This window comes from Sceloporus undulatus, chromosome 1 (genome assembly GCF_019175285.1).
Source record: "Sceloporus undulatus isolate JIND9_A2432 ecotype Alabama chromosome 1, SceUnd_v1.1, whole genome shotgun sequence".
Classification (NCBI taxonomy): Eukaryota; Metazoa; Chordata; class Lepidosauria; order Squamata; family Phrynosomatidae; genus Sceloporus; species Sceloporus undulatus.
Genome location: NC_056522.1, coordinates 189,245,547 through 189,268,010, shown reverse-complemented (window position 1 = coordinate 189,268,010; position 22,464 = coordinate 189,245,547). Strand labels below are relative to the sequence as shown.

The following is a 22,464-nucleotide window of genomic DNA, read 5'->3' as shown; positions in this document are numbered from 1 at the left end:
ACAATATCGTCAACAGATTTTCATTAGCTAACTCCTCCGTTGACTGCTGAAGGTAATGGAAGCTATGAAGCAAAATAACATTGTTCACTTAAGAAATACACTTGCATAAAATAAAAATAGTTTAATATATTTTTACACAATTATATACTGCTAAGCTCAAACATGCTTCAAGCTACTGACCCAGATTTTCTTAAAACAGTTAGTAAAGGGAAAAGGCTTTAAATACAATCACCCAGCCATACACAACAAAGGGCAGAGTCTCGTATGAATGCACAAACACACATTTTGGGTTAGAGTCTGTCCTTCAGAGAAGAGATTGAGATCTAACTGGAGGATGCAGAAAAAGAACTATTTCCACCGATTATCCTTGCAGCTCTCTCTACCACTTTGTTTCAGATAGTCAGTCAATCCTCCTGAGGAACATTTTAAAGTGAAGGAGGAATCAGCAAAAATTACATCTACCCTGTTCATCCAGTAGAAACCTCTGAGAGCACAATTCCACTTGTGGGAAGTCTGGATCAAACACATGATTTCTTAACCTGTAAAATAGCACATTTTCTACAGCTGTGGTACAAAAGGCTGCAAGAATATATAGCAGAAGAGAAGGTCTCTGTTTGGTTGTTTGCTTATTTCATTTTCATGCACCAACATCAGAGGTGGTTGCTTGATATCTGTAGGAATATAGCTTGTTGTCTGCTCCACCACTCAAAAGCAACTGTAATTTGAGAGGAAGAAAATTAATTATAACAAGATATTTTTAAAAATAAAAAATAGCTAAAATCTAAACAACACAAACTCCTAAAAAATGAAAAACGCACCATTCTGTGTCTATCTCAAAATAATATTATTTTTTAAAGAGCAGCATTTTTAAAATAATGAAATCTTTTGGTCAGTTCATAAGTACCAGGAAAACCTGTCATTTCATCATTCCCCCAATATTAAAAATAACAGGATGGAGAGTTCTTTCCCTGTGTTGGTTGAGAATCTGTTTTGTCTGTTTTTGTTCTTCTGATGTGATATGAATGCATAACTCTTATTAGTCTGTGTGGTATGTACTTCTTGGGCCTAAGTGTTTCATGAGAGGTTCCTGTTGTTTTGAAAAGTTTTTGTTTGTAGGGGTAAGATTTGGCCAGGGAGGCAGAGTATTTATTTTGCTGCTGCTGTTTTTACCCTATCCAGTGTGTGTAGGGGAAGAGGCTGTGGGGTATGTTCTCCCATTTCTACCTACTCCACCAATATATCCTCCATTTTTACCCACTCGAATTATTCGAGAAGAGGATGCTCTTACCCCGGCTTCTGTCCATTCCACACACAAAACTTTGTCTTCATGAGCCGCCAAGTCATAGAGAGGAGCCTTGCAACTGATGATACACAGATATTTGAGATAGTCATTCTACTCACAGTGCACAAAAGTAATATTATCCTAGTGACAAAACTTCTGAAACCACCCATCAAATTATTTGGATAAAAGGGGGGAAGAAAGTGGCATGTCTGAACCCCTAAAGGCCCCCAAACCCCTCTTAAAAATCAGGTCTTTTTTGCTGTTTTTGCCTAATACCCTCAAATGAAAGAAAACCATTTACAAAATACAAGTTTCCCTTTTCTTCCCTGTGTCCAGCCCCTTCAAAATTACTTTGCTATAGCCAATAAAACAGTGACTCATAGTCACTTCCAATAGCAAGAGCAAGAGCATTTACATTTCTTTAACATTTAGTAGTGAACTCAGCACTTTCTAAGCGGTTTACAGTTTGTTAGCCAATGGCCCCAACAAGCTGGGTACTCATTTTACTGACCTATGAAAGGACAGAAGGCTGAGTCAACCTTAGAGCCCTGGGATCGAACTCACAACCTTGTGGCTGTAGGGCTGGCATTTAAGCACTCTGCCACCAGGAGCACTGGAACATGATCATGGAGCCCAAAAACAAGTCATGGGGTCAAACAGTGTACCCTATTTCAGTTTGTGAAGCCATGTCCAAACAAACAAAACAAAAAACACACACACCCCCTCCGAAAACCAAGATTTAGGCTTACCTCCTCGTGTCCCAGAGCTTGACAACATTGTCTAAAGAACCTGAGATGAGCTGTTGTTCGTGCGTTGGTGACCACTTGACTGAAGTTACCCAGCCAGTATGTGAGGTGAGAGAAAGTAGTACCAAAGAACCATCTGCAAGAGGGCAGACAAGAGTTACTAGACATATTTTGATAAAGGGTCACATAACCCACACAAGGGTGTCAAGACAAATACATACAGTATAGAGAAAATTAAAGGCCAACATTTTTAGAAACTGTACCTAAAAGGAAATGTATCAGGTTGAAAGAAGGAAACTGTACCATGCCAGTGTACAGTACAATACACAGTCCTTATCATTCAGTGCCACTTTGGATGAAGTCTAGAAAGGTGAGAGGGAGGCACCACTTTATCGATAAAGGAGGAGGTAGGAATGCCATCTAAATTGTACTATGGCAGATCTGCCTCTGTCTTTTCAGATCTGCCACAAACCTGTTGCTTGTGGCACCCCTTCGGCTCAGCAAAATCACTCAAGAGTAAAAACATTTAGGTTGTTTTGAAAGTAGAAATAAAAAGGTTAAAAAACCCAAAAAAGCATAACAGGGTCTGTAAATACTAAAAGAAAGAACACTTGCAGGCCCACAGTGGGAACTTAAGCATGCAGGGAAGTGGGGTAGAATCACTTTTTGGACTAGAACTTCCAGAATCTTCCTACCAGTATAGCCTTGTACCCATTAAACTATTTATTCACCTAGCTCAGTACTGGGAGCAAGCATGGTTTCATGGTTTGAACACTAGACTAGGACTCTGGAGACCAGGGTTCGAATTCCTACTCAGCCATGAAAACTCCTCTGAACAAATCTTGCCAAGAAAATTCCATGATAGGTTTGCTTTAGGTCACTATAAGACAGAATTGAAGGCACACAACAACAAAGCTCAGAAATTACTCTTTTCTTAATGGCAAAGACTTGCTAGTGTCTCAAGCAGAGAAGGGTCCTCTCATTCACCTGTACCTGATGTTTCTAATGGGAGAGGGAACAAACAATGCAGAGAGGAGAAAAACTACTGTGGCCAAAACTGGCAGTTCTCCTCATGTTATAAAAGTATGCAATCAGTCATTTTAGGTTGGGAAGCCTTATCAGAACACTTCCTTCAAAATATGCATGAACAACTCAGGGAAATGCATTAAATTAATGTTTTAGCTATTGAGGAACATGTAAAACTCTTTCACCATATTTAATCTTTACTCACCTTTGGTCCGAGGATCCCATAACCGAATGTGTCTGTCAGTGCTTCCAGAGGCTAGGCGCCGACAGAGTGGTGAGTAAGATATAGAGTTAAACACTTTGTTTCCAGTCTGTGTAACAATAAAGGGAAAAGGAAAGTCTCTTTACGTCTTATACAAATGTTCTGTTGAAATCAGTTAACTGAAAGAGCTGAGAACCAATCAAACTGAAATGGCAAACTCACTTACCAAAGTTGATCTGAGGCCTCCTGTCTCAACATCCCACAATTTGATTGTGTGGTCCCATGAAGCACTGCATATTTCATCTGTATCTGACCAAAGTACAGAAGAAACTGATTCGGTGTGACCTGAGAAGGTTGCAATAGGAGTCTGGAGATAAAAAGAAAGATTAGAAAACATAGTTACTGGAAACACTTTAAATTTGTTGACACAAATTTACATCCATGAAAGCTATAATCACATGTACATTCAGTGGAATTTATCTGCAGATCAGTGTGCAAGGGACTGTGCTACGAATTTCTTGTATGTTCCCCATTTATCCCCATTAGTCAGCTCTAGAGTCAATGCAGCCTCTGCTGCTAGGATAGCAGCACTGCAACTGCAACCTTGCTTTTCCAAAAATGTAATACCTTGGGTGTAACAGCTGTGCTGGTTCATGGGAGGAGGGTTAAAAAGCCCCAAGCCCATAGCATCTATCATGTTTGTAGCAGTGCCTGTATTTCCTTATCCTCAATGAGCTACAATGGAAATGTTATGGCAATGAATTCTGGGAAAACAAAGATGGCAGCTGCAACTACAGCTCCAGAAACTGTGGGGTGAATGCCATAGGTGTAACCAATAGGGGTAGGCTCAAACATGGTAAGTAGCCACATTATGTCTTGGTACCCATCCATTCTAATGTAACTGTATTTGGTCCAGCTTTATCTTACTCTTGTTAGTCCCAATTGCTCTGTTTTCTGCTTTTTCCTTGGTCTATTTGCTACTTCTTCTGTTTCCATTTCATCTTCTTCATCTGTAGGCACTGAAAACAAAGAAAGATTATTTTATCCATAATTCAAATGGTCCAGTCTACTACTATAACAAATCTTTATGTTAAAAAAACCTTTATTTAGCTATTTCCTAACAAACCTGACACTAAAATAACTAATTTTACTTTCTACTCTGAAATGTTGAGGCACAGGTGTATAATTTTTAGAAGCTTAGCTAGAATCTAAGGCGCTTTACAGACCGCCCAAAAAGGGCAGTCTGCCGGCACCGTCATTTGCTGCATGGAGGAGCCCCAGCGGCCAAACTGCGCGACTCCTCCAAGCAGCGAAAAGAAGTCAAAAAAGCGGCTTCTTTTGGTGGCATGCTTATGATGCCGCAAGGCGCCAATGGCGCACTTGCAGCGTCATAAACGAGCCACGACGTGTGGACGCTAAGTGCCTGCGACATCAAGGGACGCCCTTTAGTAACCCTAGTATGTGTCGAGCACGTACTTTCCGCCCATGCGGAACGGACCTGTGTTCCCTATTAATTCACTTTTACGAAAGCATGTGTTTAGAATCCAAGTATTCTATACGTAAAATCCAAACCAAAAATCATTAAAACCTGAAACAGTCTCGTGGGTTCCAATGTTTTTTAGACCACAACTCACATCTGTCTGGCATGGCCAAAGGTAAATGATGGAGTGTAGTCCACAGAATCTAAGAGACCCCAGGTTGAAGACACGTTACAGTTCTGATAGGGTCACAGAGGTGGACTACCAGAGACTATCGGAATATTAAAATTGGTGACTTCACAGAATTAGAGTGACTGTGATCCATAGCACTGCAATTTGAAAGTTTTATCACCTACATCCAATTGTTATCCCAACTAGTAGTTTATACCTACTAAATCACTGGGATTTACACAGATGTTAATTTATTACATGCCTACTGAATCACTGGATCTAATTTGGATGGGACTAATATTGGATTTAGGCCTAAATCCAACTAAAAGCAATCATTGTGGGTATAACGCTAGCAGAACATACATTTGCTTAAGTCTACTCATGGGAGAAGTGGAAGCTTCTCCCTGCCCATTCGCTTCCCTTAGTTTGCAATAACAGCTGGATCCAGCCAGATGCAGCTTCTTTTCCCTAGCCACTGATCAGCCACAGGGATATGTCCAGACTTGTTCTGGCTTCACCTGAACAAGGAAAGAGGAAGGAGAAACTCCATCCCAGCGGAAGCCTGCTTGGTCCTCTAGAGCATCTGGAATAAGCCTGGGCCATGGCTACAACAATCAATGGTGAAAGAGACAGAACTGTATGCAGGAACCACTGGGCTGTTGCTAGGCCTGGGGTGGAGGCCTTCAGGAATAAGGTACTTGACAGCAATTTCCACAAGGTCCAAAAAATGCCGTACACTAGCTAGTTATCCCTGCATATGTCAGCAACTGAATGGTAAAGACTACATACCACTGGGTTGAAAGATGCTTACATTTGTACATTGGCACAGGATTGCAGCTTAAATGTATGTATGACTGAGAGTAAGCTTGCTATAGCTAGATCAGCAATTTAAGATTTCTATGGCACTTTAATAGTTTCATTGAAACATAAAATTTTGTGGCCATAAAGTGTTATCCACATACATGATAGTGTGAAAAAGACAGTCAGTGGGTCACAATGATACCTAGTTTGTACATTAGTTGAAACTAATGATTATTAGGTTAGCTGAAGTATTTATCCAGCTCATATGCAAAAAGATAAAAAGCTAGAATTTTCTGCACAATTGAAACTTCCAGTAGTCATTCATTCATATATATTTGTGAGAAACATTAAACTGCAAATTGGGGTAGATTATATTTTATAAACTGTTATTCAGGGTCATTAAATGCTGCGCAAGACACATGCAATTACAGCCCAGATTTAAAGGCTTGGAAGTTGAATTTCTTAGGATATAAATTTAACTTAAGGTTCAGATATCATACCTGCAGACCAGATCTTCAGCATTTTATCCCAGGATCCACTGCAAAACTAAGAAAAACAGAACAAGAGTCACTTCTCAACAAAAAATGGTTTAAATTTACTTCATAAATAATTTCAGAAGGCTCAGCTTTTCCTAAGCTCAATTCAGAACGAGTTTGACTCACAAAGAGTTAATTTGGACTAAACTGGACTCCAGCTCAAATTAGTGTGCCTATACCCAAAGCAGATTTGAATTGAATCCAAGGGAGCATTTCACTAGCACGCCCCCCAGTTTCCTGAGCTACTTTGCCTCAGAGCTTGCTAAAATTCCTTTTTTTCATGGGCTACAACTTCCAGAATTCCCCAGCTAGCACAACCATGCTAGCTGGGGATTTTGGGAGTTGTATTCCCCCCAAATGAAAGGTCTGTGTGGTGAGATTGCCACAGCAGTGGAAATAACTGACAATATTAGAGCTCAGGCACAAAGGCTAAATGCTTCTGTACGCACTTTAGGAACATCCATTGTAACTTGGGTAGCACAGAAATGCCTAATGTTTCCTGGCATCCTTGGATGGTCGTAAAGCAAGTGGAGGAGGGCCTGGCCTTGTCTGAAGGCTCTACTGGCATGAAGGCTACTCAGTGCCACTCCCCTTTCCCTCCAGTAAGGAGAAACAAGAGAGATTTGATGATAGGATGAAATCTAGCTCATTGTGAATCAAGCTGAAAACTTTGGACTTACTAACACAGTGAGGCAATGTTTTGATTTTAGTGTTTGACTCACACCTTTAACACTAAACTGCAACATTTTGTCCTGTCTGGCTTTTTTAGTGAGCTAGGAACAGAATGTCATGCAACTTACTTTAGTCCCTGAGCCATCCACAGCTACAGACTCCACACTTCCCGCATGTCCTCTACAGCAGTGAAGGACCTTTGTTTTGTTCTTTTCTACATTCCATTCCCACAGCAAGATAGTCTGATCCATAGAAGCACTAAGCAGCAGGCATGACAAGCTGTCTGAAGAATGCAGACAGAGAACACAAGTTCAGATGGTAGCATGTGTGAGGCGTTCATCTTACTGAGAGTTGGCATGGCACAGTCTAGAGGCCAGCACCACCAAGCTTTCCCTCTCCCAGTGCTATCCAGTAGATGAGCCTCAAGGCTGAGGTACTCCATGACATTAAGCATTTATCCATCTTTATGTTTTCCTTTTCTTTTGTACTGTATATTATTTTAGAGTGTTTTTCTACCTCTGGTCCTCCAGAGATTTTGGATTTCAGCTCCTATAAGCCCCAGCCAGCATACAGGGCAAAAATATCTGGAAGGGCAAAGGTTGAGAACCACTGTTTTAAATTGGAAGCATGAGGAAGGGACTTTCCCAACGTTTCTTTTTTATTTATGACACAAAAACTACTTTGAGAGTCCTTCCCTCTGTAGAATGTGGTATAAAAAAATAACAATCACAATAATATTAGCCTAGGAATGAGAAGACTTAGGTACTAAAGCCTCTGCCATGAAGCTTGCAGGGTAACCTTCAGCAAGTTACAAATGACTATCCCTCAGCCAAACCCACTCGACAGGGTTGTTATGAGGCTATAAATGGGGAGAAGGATCACCTTGCCACTGCTATTTGCAGGAAGCATAAAATATAAATATAAGAAATAAATAAAACATACTCCACACAGTGATGGAATTAAGGATGCAAGTTTCACAAAAAGAGTAAAGCATTTTGTAGCTGTGGCAGTGCATATGATCAGTGAGAATACAATAAATGTACAAAATATGTATGGATTCTCAATTTAATTGCACTGATGCAAAAGTCAACAGCACTTTTCAGGTGCTATTCAAGTGAAAGAGTGGTGCAGGGACCCAGGATTGATGCCAAGGTAATGCCAGTCCTTTCTAAAACCTTGCTGGTGCAGTACTTAAGCACTTGCACATTTTTCCAAAGCTGTACAATGTGGGAGGGAAGGCACACAAAATCAGCCTTCTCTGGATAGCCTATTTTTCAGCCTCCTTGCTTCTTCCACAGCTGCTGCACCTGCCACTTTCTTTCTCCTGCCACCTTCACTAGCACGGGGTACAACAGGATTCCTGTCAGCATGCTCAAGGATAACCTCTGTAGTGGGTAAACTCTTCTATCTGTGGAAGCTCCCCATGCAATCTAGATTCCTGAAAAGTTAGGGTTCTAAAACTCAGAGATTTTCCACTGTTAGAAAAAGCTCCCTTTGCAGAAGTCATCTGAAAAGACTCAAGCAGTTTGGAGAAGACTCTGGGGCCAGGGCTGAAGATACGGCCTCACAATGTCTTCTGCATGAGTAAAACATGAACCAGGCTAATACAATTCAGCGAAGTGCAAATGGAACACCCTTGTTTCAAATTAGAAGTGCTACCTGAAATGCTAGCAACCATAAAGTAGAGATTTCAAAGAGGACTGAAGGATTTGCTTAGCACTCCTCTGGAAGACATCTTAATCTGTTGCAGCAAAACAACAAAGACTAACACATTTATTGGAGACAAAAAAAAGTATGTTTATAAGGTGCTGCAAGATTCTTTATTAGGGCTGTACTTACCCAAACAAGGAAAACCAGCAAGGTTTCTAGGGAACTTATTTAGTCTAAGAGCCAAACAAAGTGAAATCTACTCACCCTTTTTTACCCAGGCCACATCTTTCACCACATCAGTATGCCCAGCAAGTGTGATGATGGGTTTGCCTTCCACTGACCAGATGCGAGATGTCTGATCATAGGAGCCGGTTAAGATCCTATGGAATTCAGAAGTAGAGAACTTGGTGGTTAGTGTTCATAATCTGGCCTCTTCTCTTATAAATTTCAGATTTTTCAGATGTGTTTGGACAACTGAATATTTGAAACATTAGAAACACACACCCTGCTTATGTAGGTCTGCCCTAGACCCTCCATTCCACTCCATGCATCTGAGGACTCTAATCTACGAAAGCTCGTGCTACCACCAGCCTTTCTTTCAGTTATAGTTTTTTGTGGGTTTTTAGGACAGAGAGAAGGGGGGGGACGCCACGCGGGCAGCACACGGGGCACGGGGCCAGGCGGGGGAGGGCTGACAAGGAGAAAGACAACAACAGGGGAGACTGTAGGGTCCCTACCATGTAGGACAAGACGGCGGGAGAAAGAGGCGCGGGGTGACAGCACACACCAGTAATATACCACGGATAAGCATACATTAAAATGTGAGACCGAGACGTCAGGAGACAAAAAATGAAAATGAAGGGTTAAGGGGTGTGTCTAATAGAACAAGTTCCAGGCTGTTTAACGTAAACAAACAAGGCATGGCCATAGCGGAAGGCAAAGGGCTGGGCACGGCAAACAAGCCTTAATTTGTTGTGGGGTGTTGCAGCGAGGAACCTAAAGAGGTATTGGCTGATGGTGGGCCCACGGGCTAGAACATCACAAAGGCACGAAGAAAATCTCCTAGAAACATGGCCCACAGAGCCCAAAAACCCACAAAAAACGATAAAACCATTCAGATATCTTTATGGTTCAAAACACAGAATGCACCGACGTAGAACTGTATCAGGTTGTAACACTATGCCCTTCTCTTGGGGTGGGTCAGGATGTGAATCATCAAATGGAAAAGAACAGTCGATAATTGCCGAGAAATATAAAACATATAACTGGGTTGACAGATGACCTCAGCTATTAATGTTGTTAGTATCCCAACGTTCGTCTTGTTATAGACTGAGATTCCATCTCTTTCTTTTCTTCGTGTGTTTATTCCTCTTCCTTACTGCATATCTATGCCCCTTCTTCACGACCTCGAAGCACATCCATTCTTTAGGCCGGCCGTGGCTCACCGAGCCCAAGTATCTGCCGGAACTCCCTCCTTCCCATTCAGCAGTCCGATTAGGGCTTTGGATCCAGTGGTGACAAGATCTAGGAAGGGTCAGGCAACTTGAATAGGACAAAAGGAGACCTTCGAACGGACCATTAACAAAATGGCTTAGCCTTATGTCAACAGGGAAAAACTGTACCATTACTCTGAAAAGCCCTAGTTTTGGCCTAACACAGTATAACCTTTTAAATACGTTAGTTAAGAAACATAACTAATAAAAGATGTTATATGTTACTCGGTGTACAATGCATGAGTTTCTCAGATTGTACATATCCTAGGGCAGTGCAACCAGTAGCCAATTATACAAGATGTGTATGTACAACAAGGCTGCTTGGTAAATGTTACCAGTGGCTTTCGAACTAAGGTTCCTCCTCTCTCCTACTCCTATCCTACTACCGATCACTGCTCCAGCCTCGCGTACCTGTCAAGGTTCCGAGCTTCCTCTTGCACGCCACTCACAAATCCTGTTTTCAACCCACGCCCGCCGCCATATGGACCGCTGGTGGGATGGGTGCTTAGCCCGGACCTGCTCGATACACGGATGGAGAATTGGAGCCCACTGTTTTCTTATCAGAAAGTGAAGGAAAGGGTTACAAAAAAGATTTATCATATTATCTGATATTTGTGGAATAACACAATGCATATTGTCTGTGAAGCTAGATCTACACAACGTAATTTTAGCCCACACTTCCCCCCAGACGTAAGAAAGAACACATTGATCAAAGTTTTGGCTATAGTAGTCTCTCTCAGCTCTCCTTCCTCACAGTTATGAGTTTAGCCAAGCCTGCTGCAAGCATTCAAAATAACGTCCATAGATTTTATGATGGAACACCTCTGGGAAAACAACAGTTATCAAGGCCCAAACGGCGCTGCTCAAGCCACCAAATGGCTAACTGGCTCAAGCCTAATCCAGGTGTGGGACGGAATTTGACGTGCACATCTTGTGTCGGACAACCATGACTACGAAGTATTAGTTGGAACAATCATTGCTGTTATGTAAATAATTTCTCCCCAAGATCCTGTGGGTCATATAAATGCTTTAAACTGAATGGAATCAAAACCAATGAGAATTAGACAGACAGAGAAACTTGTCCTGCGGTCCTTGTGCAGGCCTTGCTGTAGGAAGAAATCCCCTGGGAGGCATAACGTTAAGTAAGATATTTCCCTGAGAACCTCAGAAAAGCAACAAACAAGCCATTAACTCTGTTGAAAACACAAGGGCACTTAGGGCAGGACAAATATAGGGCTAACAGAGATAAAAGTCAAAGGCATTGCCTTGATTGAAAGGGTGGAACCTAGAAGTCTGCTGTTTTTTCTTCTTTACTAGCCTGTAGCTTAAATTGATTAATGAGCTAAAAATCATTTTGTTTCTTCTGTGCTTTATGAAGAGTGGGGTTTCTTTTCTGAAATCACGTCCAGCTACAGAACGTGAATTTGCAGATCAAAACTGAACACTACTGCTTGTTCCTTCTCTTATGGGTCACACAAATATGGAATATGCTCCAAGAAATATCCAGTTGAAATGGTTCTTTTCTTCAGTCAACAAAAATCTGGAAGCCTGTTCCCAGTTTGTCTCGTCGTGGGACACAGGGAGGCGCAAAGGATTGCTGGGTAATCTATGTTGGACACTGAGGTTACAGTATAAAAATATATTTATCGTGATGGGCAAACTTGGTGGGAAGTGACACTGATGTAGCTTCTTCCTTTGTTGTCAAAGTCTGCTAAAGACTTCTCTGTTGGTCCTGAGGCAAAGTGGGTCTTAACAAATCAGGCGAAGGTCTGGTTCAGAACGGAGGTCCTTTCCCCATAACGGCCTGATACAAACAGATCCTGAAACAGGAGAACCCTATCCCTGCTTTGTTCAGCACAAAATACCATGGCTGGTGCCTTTGTGAGCTGACTCCTGCTCCTGTCGTCCAAGCTCTGCTGGATGAGCCTGTACAGTGTGTTGGGAACAGAACTCAACAGAATGGATACAGCAGAACACACCCAAGGACAAAAAATTCTAACAAGGTGCTTCTGCTTTTGTAGACAAAGTGTATCCTTTTTACACTCAGAAGGGGAGAAAAAAGAACAGATTATGAAAAGAATTATCTTTAACATAGGAACTCATTAAATTTATAAAATAAAAAACAACAAAATGTGGACAAGAAAAAATAAATGCAAAAGAGCACAAGCCAGAACCCAGATCAGAAGGGAGCGTGAAGTAGCAGCCTGTGCTCTGAGCAAAAGCAGGACGGAGAACTGGCCTTCCATGGGGGGATCACTGAAGCCATCATAATTTTGGGTATCAATTGACTTTCCCACCGCTCTCTGGGAATGATGGGCTAATGCACTTTAATGTGGGGTCCTCCTACAGCCAAACAGTGTGAAGTGTATTTGTACAGAGTTAAGGTAGTTTTGAAGTCAATTTCCGTGAACACAAACAGATGATTCCAGGCCTATACAGCTCCGCTCATATAGTCAGAAAATAGTGGAAAGGCGCATGAAACCCACAGGGCCAGACACTTGGGGTGGCAGTGTGCATGTCCTCTGATCCAGCATCTGATCCTGGCATGGTAACATATGAGCCCACCAAATCCTACACCTGGGCAATATAAGCAATCGGGCACCCAAATAGCAAACTGTCCCTGTTGGATTCCCAATTTATCTATTTATACCCTTACAGCCCACCTTTTCATTTATCATGGAAATCCAAGCAGTGCAAAATGAATTCCTAGGCATGTCAATCCACTGAGGCACTGATGCAACCAACTTGCGGAGCTTGGCAAAATGTTTCCATCAGATGTCCTCAGATCATTCTGGAGAATGAAGCCCTGATGGTTGTCAATAGACTTTCACATCCCACTAGGGCTTTTGATGAATCCATCCTTGCAGCACATTCAATACAAAACGGAACTGAAGCATAATCTCCTGAAACCATGGCAGGTGTAACACAACTAACTTTTGGAATTTTTCGCAGTCTCTAGAATTTTTTTTGTTCAATTTCTGGCTCAAAAAAGCACATAAATAAATAAATAAATAAATGAAATAAATTTTAAATTACACAAAAGTATTATTTTGGGGAAATGTATATTTCAGAATTGAAATTATATAGCAAGTGCAAAGGTTCTAAGTTTTAAAAATTGCAAATCACTGTAGGGAGCAGACAGTTAAGACAAACTCATGCTGCATGCAAAATGTACAGGGGATTGAAACGACTAATCCATTGATTCTTAAGACTGACAACGAGGGATGGAACTGGGAAACCTTAAGTCACAAAAGGAGAGGAAAAGACGGGCTTACAAAATCAGTTTGGTTTCGATGACAGTTTAAATCATAAACTACTTATTAAAATCGGCAGTGGTAGATGTCCCGCCGGGGCATCCATCATTGTCTGCTACAAGTATAAGTGGGAATAAGGTTGGAAAAGGTTCAGAAGGGAGGAGTTTAAAACAACGGTTGATAATATATGATGGTGAGTTTGAGCGTTCCCCAAAAGAATGTGATTCAGCAGCTACTAAGTAAAATGACAAGAGGTTTAAAATATAGAAAAAAGCCAACCTACATAGCTAGCAACAAGTAAAATACTGCCCTGTCAATCTGAACTAGGTCCACTTGTGTAAGACTGAGAAATGTAGACGCCTCCACATTTGCTGGGTTTAGGGACAACAGGAACACCCATGGAAAATGCAAGAAAAAACCATTAGTTTTAAAAAAAAAAAATCTCTGGGTAAACACCTCTCTATGAAACCCGAGAGGCCCCACAGTGCAACCTGTGGTTCAACATCCAGCAAAACGAACCACAGAATCAATGCTGAGGGCCACAAATGCCTAAGAAGTGTTTTTTTTGGCTAGGGAAGGCTGTAAGTCTCCCAGCATGACTCTATGGGCAACTTTCAGCATAGCAGAATTTTGCTTTAGGAGGTACGTTATCACACACATACATCAAACAGTGGAAGAGCGACATGATTGGGAGCACTGATGGCTATGTGGTGTGATGGGTGTGGATGTTGCTCCTCTCCTTCACTCCCATCACTATTCCCAAGCAGTCTATTATTTGGCATGCCAGATTTGCCTTTGGGAGGTACTTATCACAAAATACTAACAGTGAAAGCAACGGAATTGTGAGGCACTGATGGAATTTTTGTCCATCAATGAAGGAAGCACTGCAACAATGGATATACTACTGCCGTCCAGCACTTAACAACACAAGGGTAGTGTAAAAGTGCGGTCACAGACTCTGCTAATTCCTGCTCTAATCAATTTTTTAACCCTCATATGAGAAAGTCCTTTAGTCAGTAAGATAGATCATCCCCCAAACTGCATAGATACCTCTGAATGCAGGAAACTAACACTTCAAATTTGTTAAAAGAACAGAAGCGAGAAGAATTGCAAGAGCACTGCCTCTTGTTTTTAATCTTTCACCATGCAAGTGTCCTATCGTTCAAAAAGAGATCTATTGTTCTTTGCTCATCCAAATGCTTATGTTGGTGCTGCTTCATCACACAGTACTGTGTAGCGAAGTATGCATTAGGTTGCTAATTGTTTGTTAGAGGGTGATGTTTGTTTACTGTCTCCTTATGAGTTCGTTTATGAGGGGCATGCCCTGAAAGCAGAGGAGCAGACAGGAAGACCATTCATGTGACACCCGCAACATAGCTGGTTTTTCATTGTGTGTTCTGCACTAGAAAGCTGTCCATAGGCCGTGCGCTTGGGTCTCTCCAACATTTTTATTTGAACTTAAAGAAGTTTAACATTGCACACTCGAAAAGTGTACATTTGCATATATGTCATGGCAACAGAATGTGATGCATGTTTCATTTAAGCAAATCAAATACAAACAGAAAAAACGTTTAAAAACAAAAGCAAACCACGACACACACACAAAGTAAGTCTGAATATTTATATGCTTCTTTTCTAATAGTTGGTAATCTTGAGTTGGGGGGGAAAAGTAAAATTATTACCTCAGATTGTGATAATATGAGGTGACTGGGATATGTAACACAGTTACTCCTTAGTTTCAGACTCTTTTTCGCAGGTCTTCTCCGCAAAAATGCAAAAGGTTTGTGCCTAAGAAAGTAAAAACCAAGGAGATTAATCCTTTAACAATGATAATATGAGCCATAATTTCCTCCCGTGCGTTGTAGTGGAGTAGACACTATAAATCATGTTTATTCTATGTTGAATCATCCCCTGTTCATTGGGCAACTTGCCCCCATCCAGAGCTCTTATTTATATCTGTATGAGAATCAATGAACAGTTTGGGAGCAACCATGTCTGATCAATAGGTGTTAAAGAGGGTAAACAACACCTGATGTGCATAAAATTTTAATACCGCATACCATATCTGTTTTTAAGAAAAAGAACAACTTTTTGGTGGTAGCAATTTGAATAGCAGAAGAACAGTGGGACGGGAATAACTTTTCTGCCACCCACTTTTATCTGTTCAAATTGGCTCCACAGGAGCCTGTTCCCCAGAAGCCATAAAGATTTCTGGATTATTCCACAGGGGAAAGAAACCTTGACAAACTGTTTTTAGAAGTGAGCAAGAGATTGGGAAAATATAGTTTCCAAAAGTGTTAAATTCCAAGAGTATTAATAAGATCGGTAAGAACTCAAACTGGCGCTCATGCCAGCCAGTGGATTCAGTCAGTAAAATCTAATAAACATGAATCTTTTTAAAATATTTCTTGGGAGACATAACTCTCCCTTTCATTATGTATTAAATATATCAAGTAGAATAAAGACTTGGAACCAGGTTTAATGTCCAGTGTGTAGTTTCATCCAGTTTCTAATAATTTTACAATCGTTGATAATTGGTTTATTTACATATGTTTGGAAGTTTTTTTCAAACGCAGCAATGAAAAGCTATATACATTTTCAGGCAGTAATATACTACATGTATATGCCATTTGGCCTAGCATAAACAGTTGCAAGCAATATCCCATAATATAAGCATCTAGGTGTGTACATTCCTTATAATGCATCTTCCCTACCATTTGCCAACTTTTTGATTGAACTACCATTGCAAAGATCTAAATGTAGAAATGAGCCACATTTGGGGTAGTAGTTTGAACATTGGGACTATGACTCGTGGAAGCCCCCAGGGTCAGATCCAGGCTCGAGCAGAAAAACAAAATAGCAATTTTAATGGAAGGAAACAAAGCACTATCTGACACAAGTTAAATGGAATTATGGAATCAAGCAGCAATAATAGACACAAAGGGGGCCCATTAAGGTAACACAGAGCTTATGATATTTTAAGTTGTCGGTATAGTTCTTCTATATAGTTTTTAGCATCTTGGTGGTTTGAGAGGGTAGATCACAGGAAAAAAAACATGCTAGCAAAACTAGTCGGCCAGTGCTATAACATATCAACAACTCTATCAATCTGCCTTTCCCCAAAGTTTGTGGCAGTTTTCATGCCAATGTGAACCAGTCCCAGCTTGTCTCAAAGAAATTACTGAATTATCTGGTTAAGAAGAAACAACTAAGACAACAAGCACTCAAAAGATATAGGCCCTTTCCCCCATTTAAAAATTGCTGGTATTGTTTCAAAATGCAAGCCTGGGGAGTTATCTACGCTTAGATATAATTTAAAAACAGAAGATATTTTGATAGGAGGTGGAGCTGAAGGGACCGTGCACGTCACTACTCTAGGGCGCATGTTAAAGCCCCTAGATTATCCTTTAGATCTTAACTCGACGATGCGGTTTTTTCCATGTCAGTGGGGCCATAAATTCCTCAAAATAGGCTCAAAACATATTGGACACTCCGTTAACATTTGAACCACATCCAAGAGCAGGTTCACTATGGTCTATGCCACTTGAAATGGAAGATCACCAGCCAACATTAAGAAATAACCACATCAGCTGATTTGTGTTTTCACTGTCTGATGTATAACTTAGGAAAATATAATTCAGGTAACGTATCTCATTAAGCGAAATATGTTCAACCTAAAGATGTCTACCCCAAAGAACAGGAAGTGAATGGTAGTCATCATCGAATAAGTTGTGTGTATACCTGGTAAGAAGCAAACATTGTGAACAGCATATTAACATCGGCTGGCTCTCAAGGAAGTCGTACCTTCTGGCAACATCCAGCTTTCAGTTTATCGAATTTGGTTTTAGTATTTCTAAACTTGCATCGCTGCACCTAGAGTGGAATAAAAGAGAAATGTATAGAGAATCCTTTTAAGAAAAGAGTCTTGAGAAAATACACGTAAAAATAATTATTTAGCGGCTTGTTGGCGTGAGAGCATTATTATAACAGTCACAACAATCAATAAGATCATGTACAACACAGTTGTAATGGAGCGCAATAAGGCCTTTGTTTTGCTAAAAATACCTTAGACCCAAACCAGGACCATTAGTTTTTCTTTCAGGTTACAAACAATAATTCATCCAGTATGCGTAAATCATGCATAATATGAAAGATATTAGGGCTTTTTTAGGATTAAGTTTTTTAAAACTTTTTAATGTAGTGAGGGGAATTGGGGGGGAGGTGTTCGGAGAATCCTTGTTTCGAAACCCCATTGTGCCCAATCTCTCCACAAATACACTTCCTAGGGAATATGGACCTGATTCGAAGAACATTTCTGGCTTTGGTAATATGTACTGTTTTTCTGACTTCTCGTTCTCCATTTGTTTGCAATGTATCGGGATCCAGTCCCTGGGGAAGCATCCGTTTTCATCCAGCAAAGCAAGTCCCTCCCTCCTCGATACTACAGTTACGTGTGCTTCCTCATTCGCTGATTGTTAGCAAGGTTCAGACACAGCTCTCTGGCTAAATGTTTGCTAGAGTTTCTTGCCCAAGTGCGAGGATAAAGCAGTGCAAAGAGCTACATAGATTTCAACAAGGCAGTGAATTAGATTACAGATCGACATTAAACTCCAGCAGTGCATTACCCAGGCTGGAAATATGTCCCGCCGCCCCCCCGAATTTGTATGGACTGAAGGAATGATGGAACGGAAAGTACAGTAACAACTCTTGGAAAGGGCCACTGTATTCCACCCTGGTATATAATGACAATAATTGCTACCAGTATATTCTCAAAAGGTATAAATGATTCATGTTTAACTGCAACAGGTTAAGTATGGTGCATCACACTACGTCCTTTTCTACAGATAAAGGCAGACTGGTTTTGAGGATTTTTTGGTTTGTGGGGATAAGTTGAAGTTGTCGTCAATAGTATAACGGAAACACAACTTCCCGAAAGTAAGATTGCTCACAATTACTTTGTATAAAATAAAAACCCTGCAAGCCAGCCTGATTTCAGTTGGTCAAGATATGTTAACTCTCACATAAACAGCGACAGTGGCACTGGCCCTTTAACATTCCTCCAGAAAAGGGACTGATTGTAATGATAATTGCAACACAAATTCCCTTAAACCACCCAAGTAAGAAAATCCCTTCATTTTTATCTGTGCTAGCCCGAAGAGCTTATAAAGGTGTAAGATCCTTCCGTTAGTAAAATCAAAACAACTGTGGGAGGTACTGATAACAATCTACTTTAATCTTTTAGGGGATGAGTGGGAAAAAGGTCAACAAAACAAAATAAAATTTTTGTAAGCCAAAACTGATATTGCAAAAGCTTAAAAAGTTAATGCAAATTACTTCAGAATCACCATAAGTAGAAGTAAGTGCACTGAAAGTAAAATACAGTTTACTATACAGTATCTATGTTCAATTAATATATTCTGGTCCAGTCAGAACAATGTCCAAAGCCAAAATATTTTGCTGTTTGGCGTTGACAAATGGAAAGCACACCATAAAAAAAATAAAATAGAAATTTTTCTCTGTTTGTGGATTGTCAAAACTGAATGTATACTAAAGCTTTTTGGATCATAATCAGAATCTGCTAAGGACAATAAATTCAATCGCCATTTTACTACTGTGTAATGTTGTTCTTTCAGCACCTAAGTGTAATTAACCTCCAGAGCGACATTTAAGTAAAGATATGAACATGGGGGGCGTGTTTTTTAATGAACAACTCAAATTTATAAATTTAGTATTCACTCCTGGCCTTTAATCTGTCATAGATGTCTGATCTGGAAATAAATACCAAATCGATAACAGATTACCCTTTTAGTATATTATTTGTGCAGTGGTTGTACTAATTCACTGCGTGAAAAAATGGGTAGTAACATCACCACCACAAAACAAACCTTTGTGTGAGAACAACGAGGGCCGGGCCATGGAAGCCGGTCCATTCCTGCAAGTTGTTTCTTCCTCCTGCACTGGCTTAAACTTCAGAACAGCCCTAATCAGTTCCTGTTCAATATAGCTAAGCAGGAAGAAAAAAAGCATGTCCCCTTAGTATTTTCAAGACTAATCCCTTGTATCAAGGTTGTAGATAGGTTGCAGCATATAGAAGAAGACCTCATAAATAAAAGAACAAAAGTATCATATCTGGCAGAAAAAAAATTCTAAACTCAATTAATCGCAACGAGTAAAGAATATATATATAACTGTAAGAAACACAGATTAATTTTTTTTATATTTTAATAAATCATAATCAAGGCGAGCAAATCATCATGGATGTGGAAAGACAACAGCTATCTCTAGCAACAGATTGGGGATTTATGAAAGGAGGGCAGCAAAATTTGCATTAGTTACCTTTCTATTGTACTGCAGGATTGGAAGTAAGTATTTTATAGGACTGTCTGACTGGTGTGGCCAAACTAACTTGGCTGGCCCTGACTAGTACACAACTGCTTTAGGTGCATGAGGTTGCCATTTTGGGGTCAAAAAAAACACCTCAATCAGGTACAAATTTTGGTCCAAACCCTGATCATCCTAAAACAAACTAAAGCGCTTTCGATCTATTTACCAGTTAAGCTGTGCTGGTATGTTTCAATTGTTTTTTAGAAGTCTGGCAGGTCCCCTGAATGCTGTGAAAACCTTTAATTTAACAAGAAGGTGGTTTATTGTTTAGTGGTATAAAATGTGACAAAATGAACATGAATATAAATGAAAACCGTCATAATTGAACTGGCAAACCTCCCACTCAAACTTTGAAAACGTACCATTCGATCCCTTCCTTCCCCTCCCAATATACATTTCAGAGACAAGACTTATAAACAGGCAAATCCTTGACCCTTATTTTACAAACATACAAGTAGGTGTAAAGAATTACCTCTAAATTGGGCATCTAACCAGCATCATATGGCTACCACAATGTTCGTCTTCCCTTGTTTCTCCTGTTAGTTTTAGTAGAACTTTGCTTTGTTGTTCCAGAATTTCTTCGGCAGTTTTGCTGACGACTGACTGATTTTCTGGGCCAAAACTGATTGAAATGTCCATGGAGTAACTAAACCATGAAAAGAAAACACCGATTTTTAGAGTTTATAGTTGGCATGTTCATCACGTTGAAAAGTAGTGAGTAATCAAGATAAAACAGAAGAAAAATGATTAGTCATTCTGGAACTAACTTCTCTGAAGTGCAGATAACTAACTTATTACACAGATGAATTTTTTTAATGTCCTTTAATGACAAATCATCTGAATTTGCTTTCTTTCTTCAACAAACCTTGTCTATGTGATGTAGGCTCATCGTGGCACAGAACGTTTTGTTAAGTGGCCCATACTTTCCGACTGATCTATCCATATGGATGCAGTCTCCTCGTCTTTGGTTTCCTACTACCACCCTCGTAGCTATTTCAGCATTGTTGGTTTTCCTAATGAGTTTGCCTCTTATGATGTACCCAAGTACAGGTGCCTCAGTTTTTGGCATCTTGGCTTCCAAGGAGATTTCTGGCGGGTCTGTTCAAGGACCCTTTGTTTGTCGCTTTTGGCTGTCATGAGATTGGGATCACTCGGACTCTTTTCGCCAGCACCATCTCAAATGAATGGATTTCGTGTGCTTTTCCTATCTGCTTCTCTTCTCATTGTCCAACTCTCACATCCGTACATGGTGATGGCAAAATCCAATGGTGGAAGATTCTCCTTTTAGTGCTCAGTTGTAATTCTTTATGTTACGAACTTTTCTCGTTCTTTCATAAAGATCTTCCCATTTTAGTCTTCTTCTAATTTATGGGCTTTAGTCTGCTTCCAGCTCACTGTTGACAAAGGTATGAACTTTTTTCTGTTTCAATTTTCTCATGTCTAGGTTGAATTGGGTCCTCTGTGGTCATTATTTGTTTGCTTTATCTTTAACATTTAAGCCTTTCTTTGCATCTCCATCTTTGACCTCCTTTGAATGTTTTCTGCGACTAATTTGGTGTTGTTCTACATATCTAAGATGTTGCTGTTGTTTCCTCCTATCTTCACTCCTTCTTCTGAATCTAAACCTGCTTTTCTTATGAGATTTTTCTGCATAGAGTGAATACAGGTGATAAATACAGCCTTGCCTAACCCCTGTTGCCCTGAGAATGAAACTGTGTTCTCCAAATTCTATTCTAACAGAGCCTCTTGCCCTAAGTAGATTCCATATCAGGACTATCGGGTGTTGGTCACTCACCCATTTTTAAGAGCATTCCATCATTCTCTCTGATCTACGCAGTCCAAAGGCGTTGCTGTAGTCTATAGAACATATGCGTGATTTGCCTTTTGGAATTCTTTGGTGTGCTCCATTAGTCCATCGTATGTTTGCAATGGTGGTCCCTAGTGCCTCGACTTTTCTGCAACCTCGGATTTGTCTTGCATGTATGGTTGGAGTATGCTTAGGAATTTTAGCATGAATTTTGCTTGTGTGATAGATTAATGCTATGGTCATTAGTTCCTGCAGTCGTTTATGCTCCTCTTTAGATTTGGATATATATTGATTATTTCCAGTCTGTGGCCACTGGTTTTGTTTTGTTAAGAGTCGCTCTGTCTGTGTGCACTGTATCAGTCCCCATTAAAATCGTCTGTTCTTGGCATTTATTTTTCCCGTTTTCCCTATTGTAGCTTCCACTTTGCTTTTTAGAATTTTGGGGTTCATCTTCGTATGGTTCTTTGCTCCATGTGTCATTTATTTTTTAATCTCTTTTACATAACTTTTCTGTATGGCATCCACATCTGTATTTATTCTTGATTCTGAGTATTTATTTTTCTCATCAGAGAGCATTCTGGTCCTTGGTTTGAATAGCATTTACTGATCATTAATAACCTTCAGGTGATACAAAAGGGCAAACAGATGCTTCAAGTCTGTTCCTATTGCATCTCCAAGTGTTTCATCATCATATAGGAATATTTGTTTTAACTTTCAAGAGACCTATGTGTATAATAGCTAGAGGAGATAAACAAACATATGCATATGTGGGAACCTTGTTGTATTATACTCCTTTCAAATTTTAAGAGCCAACTTTAGTTGCAAGTTTGGGTGACAGGCGAATGGAAGTAAATATAATAGTAATAATAATAATGTAGTCTGTAACTTATGTTAAATGGCACTTTAACAGCTCGCCTATATGGATGTATATATTAATAAATAAAAGACAAACAAAACAAAAC

At 40.1% G+C, this 22,464-nt stretch overlaps 1 protein-coding gene across 4 annotated transcripts in view; it reads right to left on the bottom strand.

Moving 5' to 3' along the window:
* Positions 1-101: 101 nt before the first annotated feature.
* WDR12 (WD repeat domain 12) overlaps positions 102-22,464 on the bottom strand; it is a 43,851-nt gene continuing 21,488 nt past the window's right edge. For all 4 annotated transcript variants that reach the window (XM_042445280.1, XM_042445279.1, XM_042445282.1 and 1 more), the window contains 8 exons: positions 7,043-7,197; positions 6,207-6,252; positions 4,184-4,275; positions 3,483-3,623; positions 3,260-3,365; positions 2,032-2,164; positions 1,289-1,361; positions 102-715 (listed from right to left, as the gene is read on the bottom strand). In XM_042445280.1, coding sequence (XP_042301214.1) covers positions 638-715; positions 1,289-1,361; positions 2,032-2,164; positions 3,260-3,365; positions 3,483-3,623; positions 4,184-4,275; positions 6,207-6,252; positions 7,043-7,197 — 824 coding nt within the window. In that variant the 3' untranslated portion in view covers positions 102-637. The remainder of the gene's footprint in view (positions 716-1,288; positions 1,362-2,031; positions 2,165-3,259; positions 3,366-3,482; positions 3,624-4,183; positions 4,276-6,206; positions 6,253-7,042; positions 7,198-22,464) is intronic.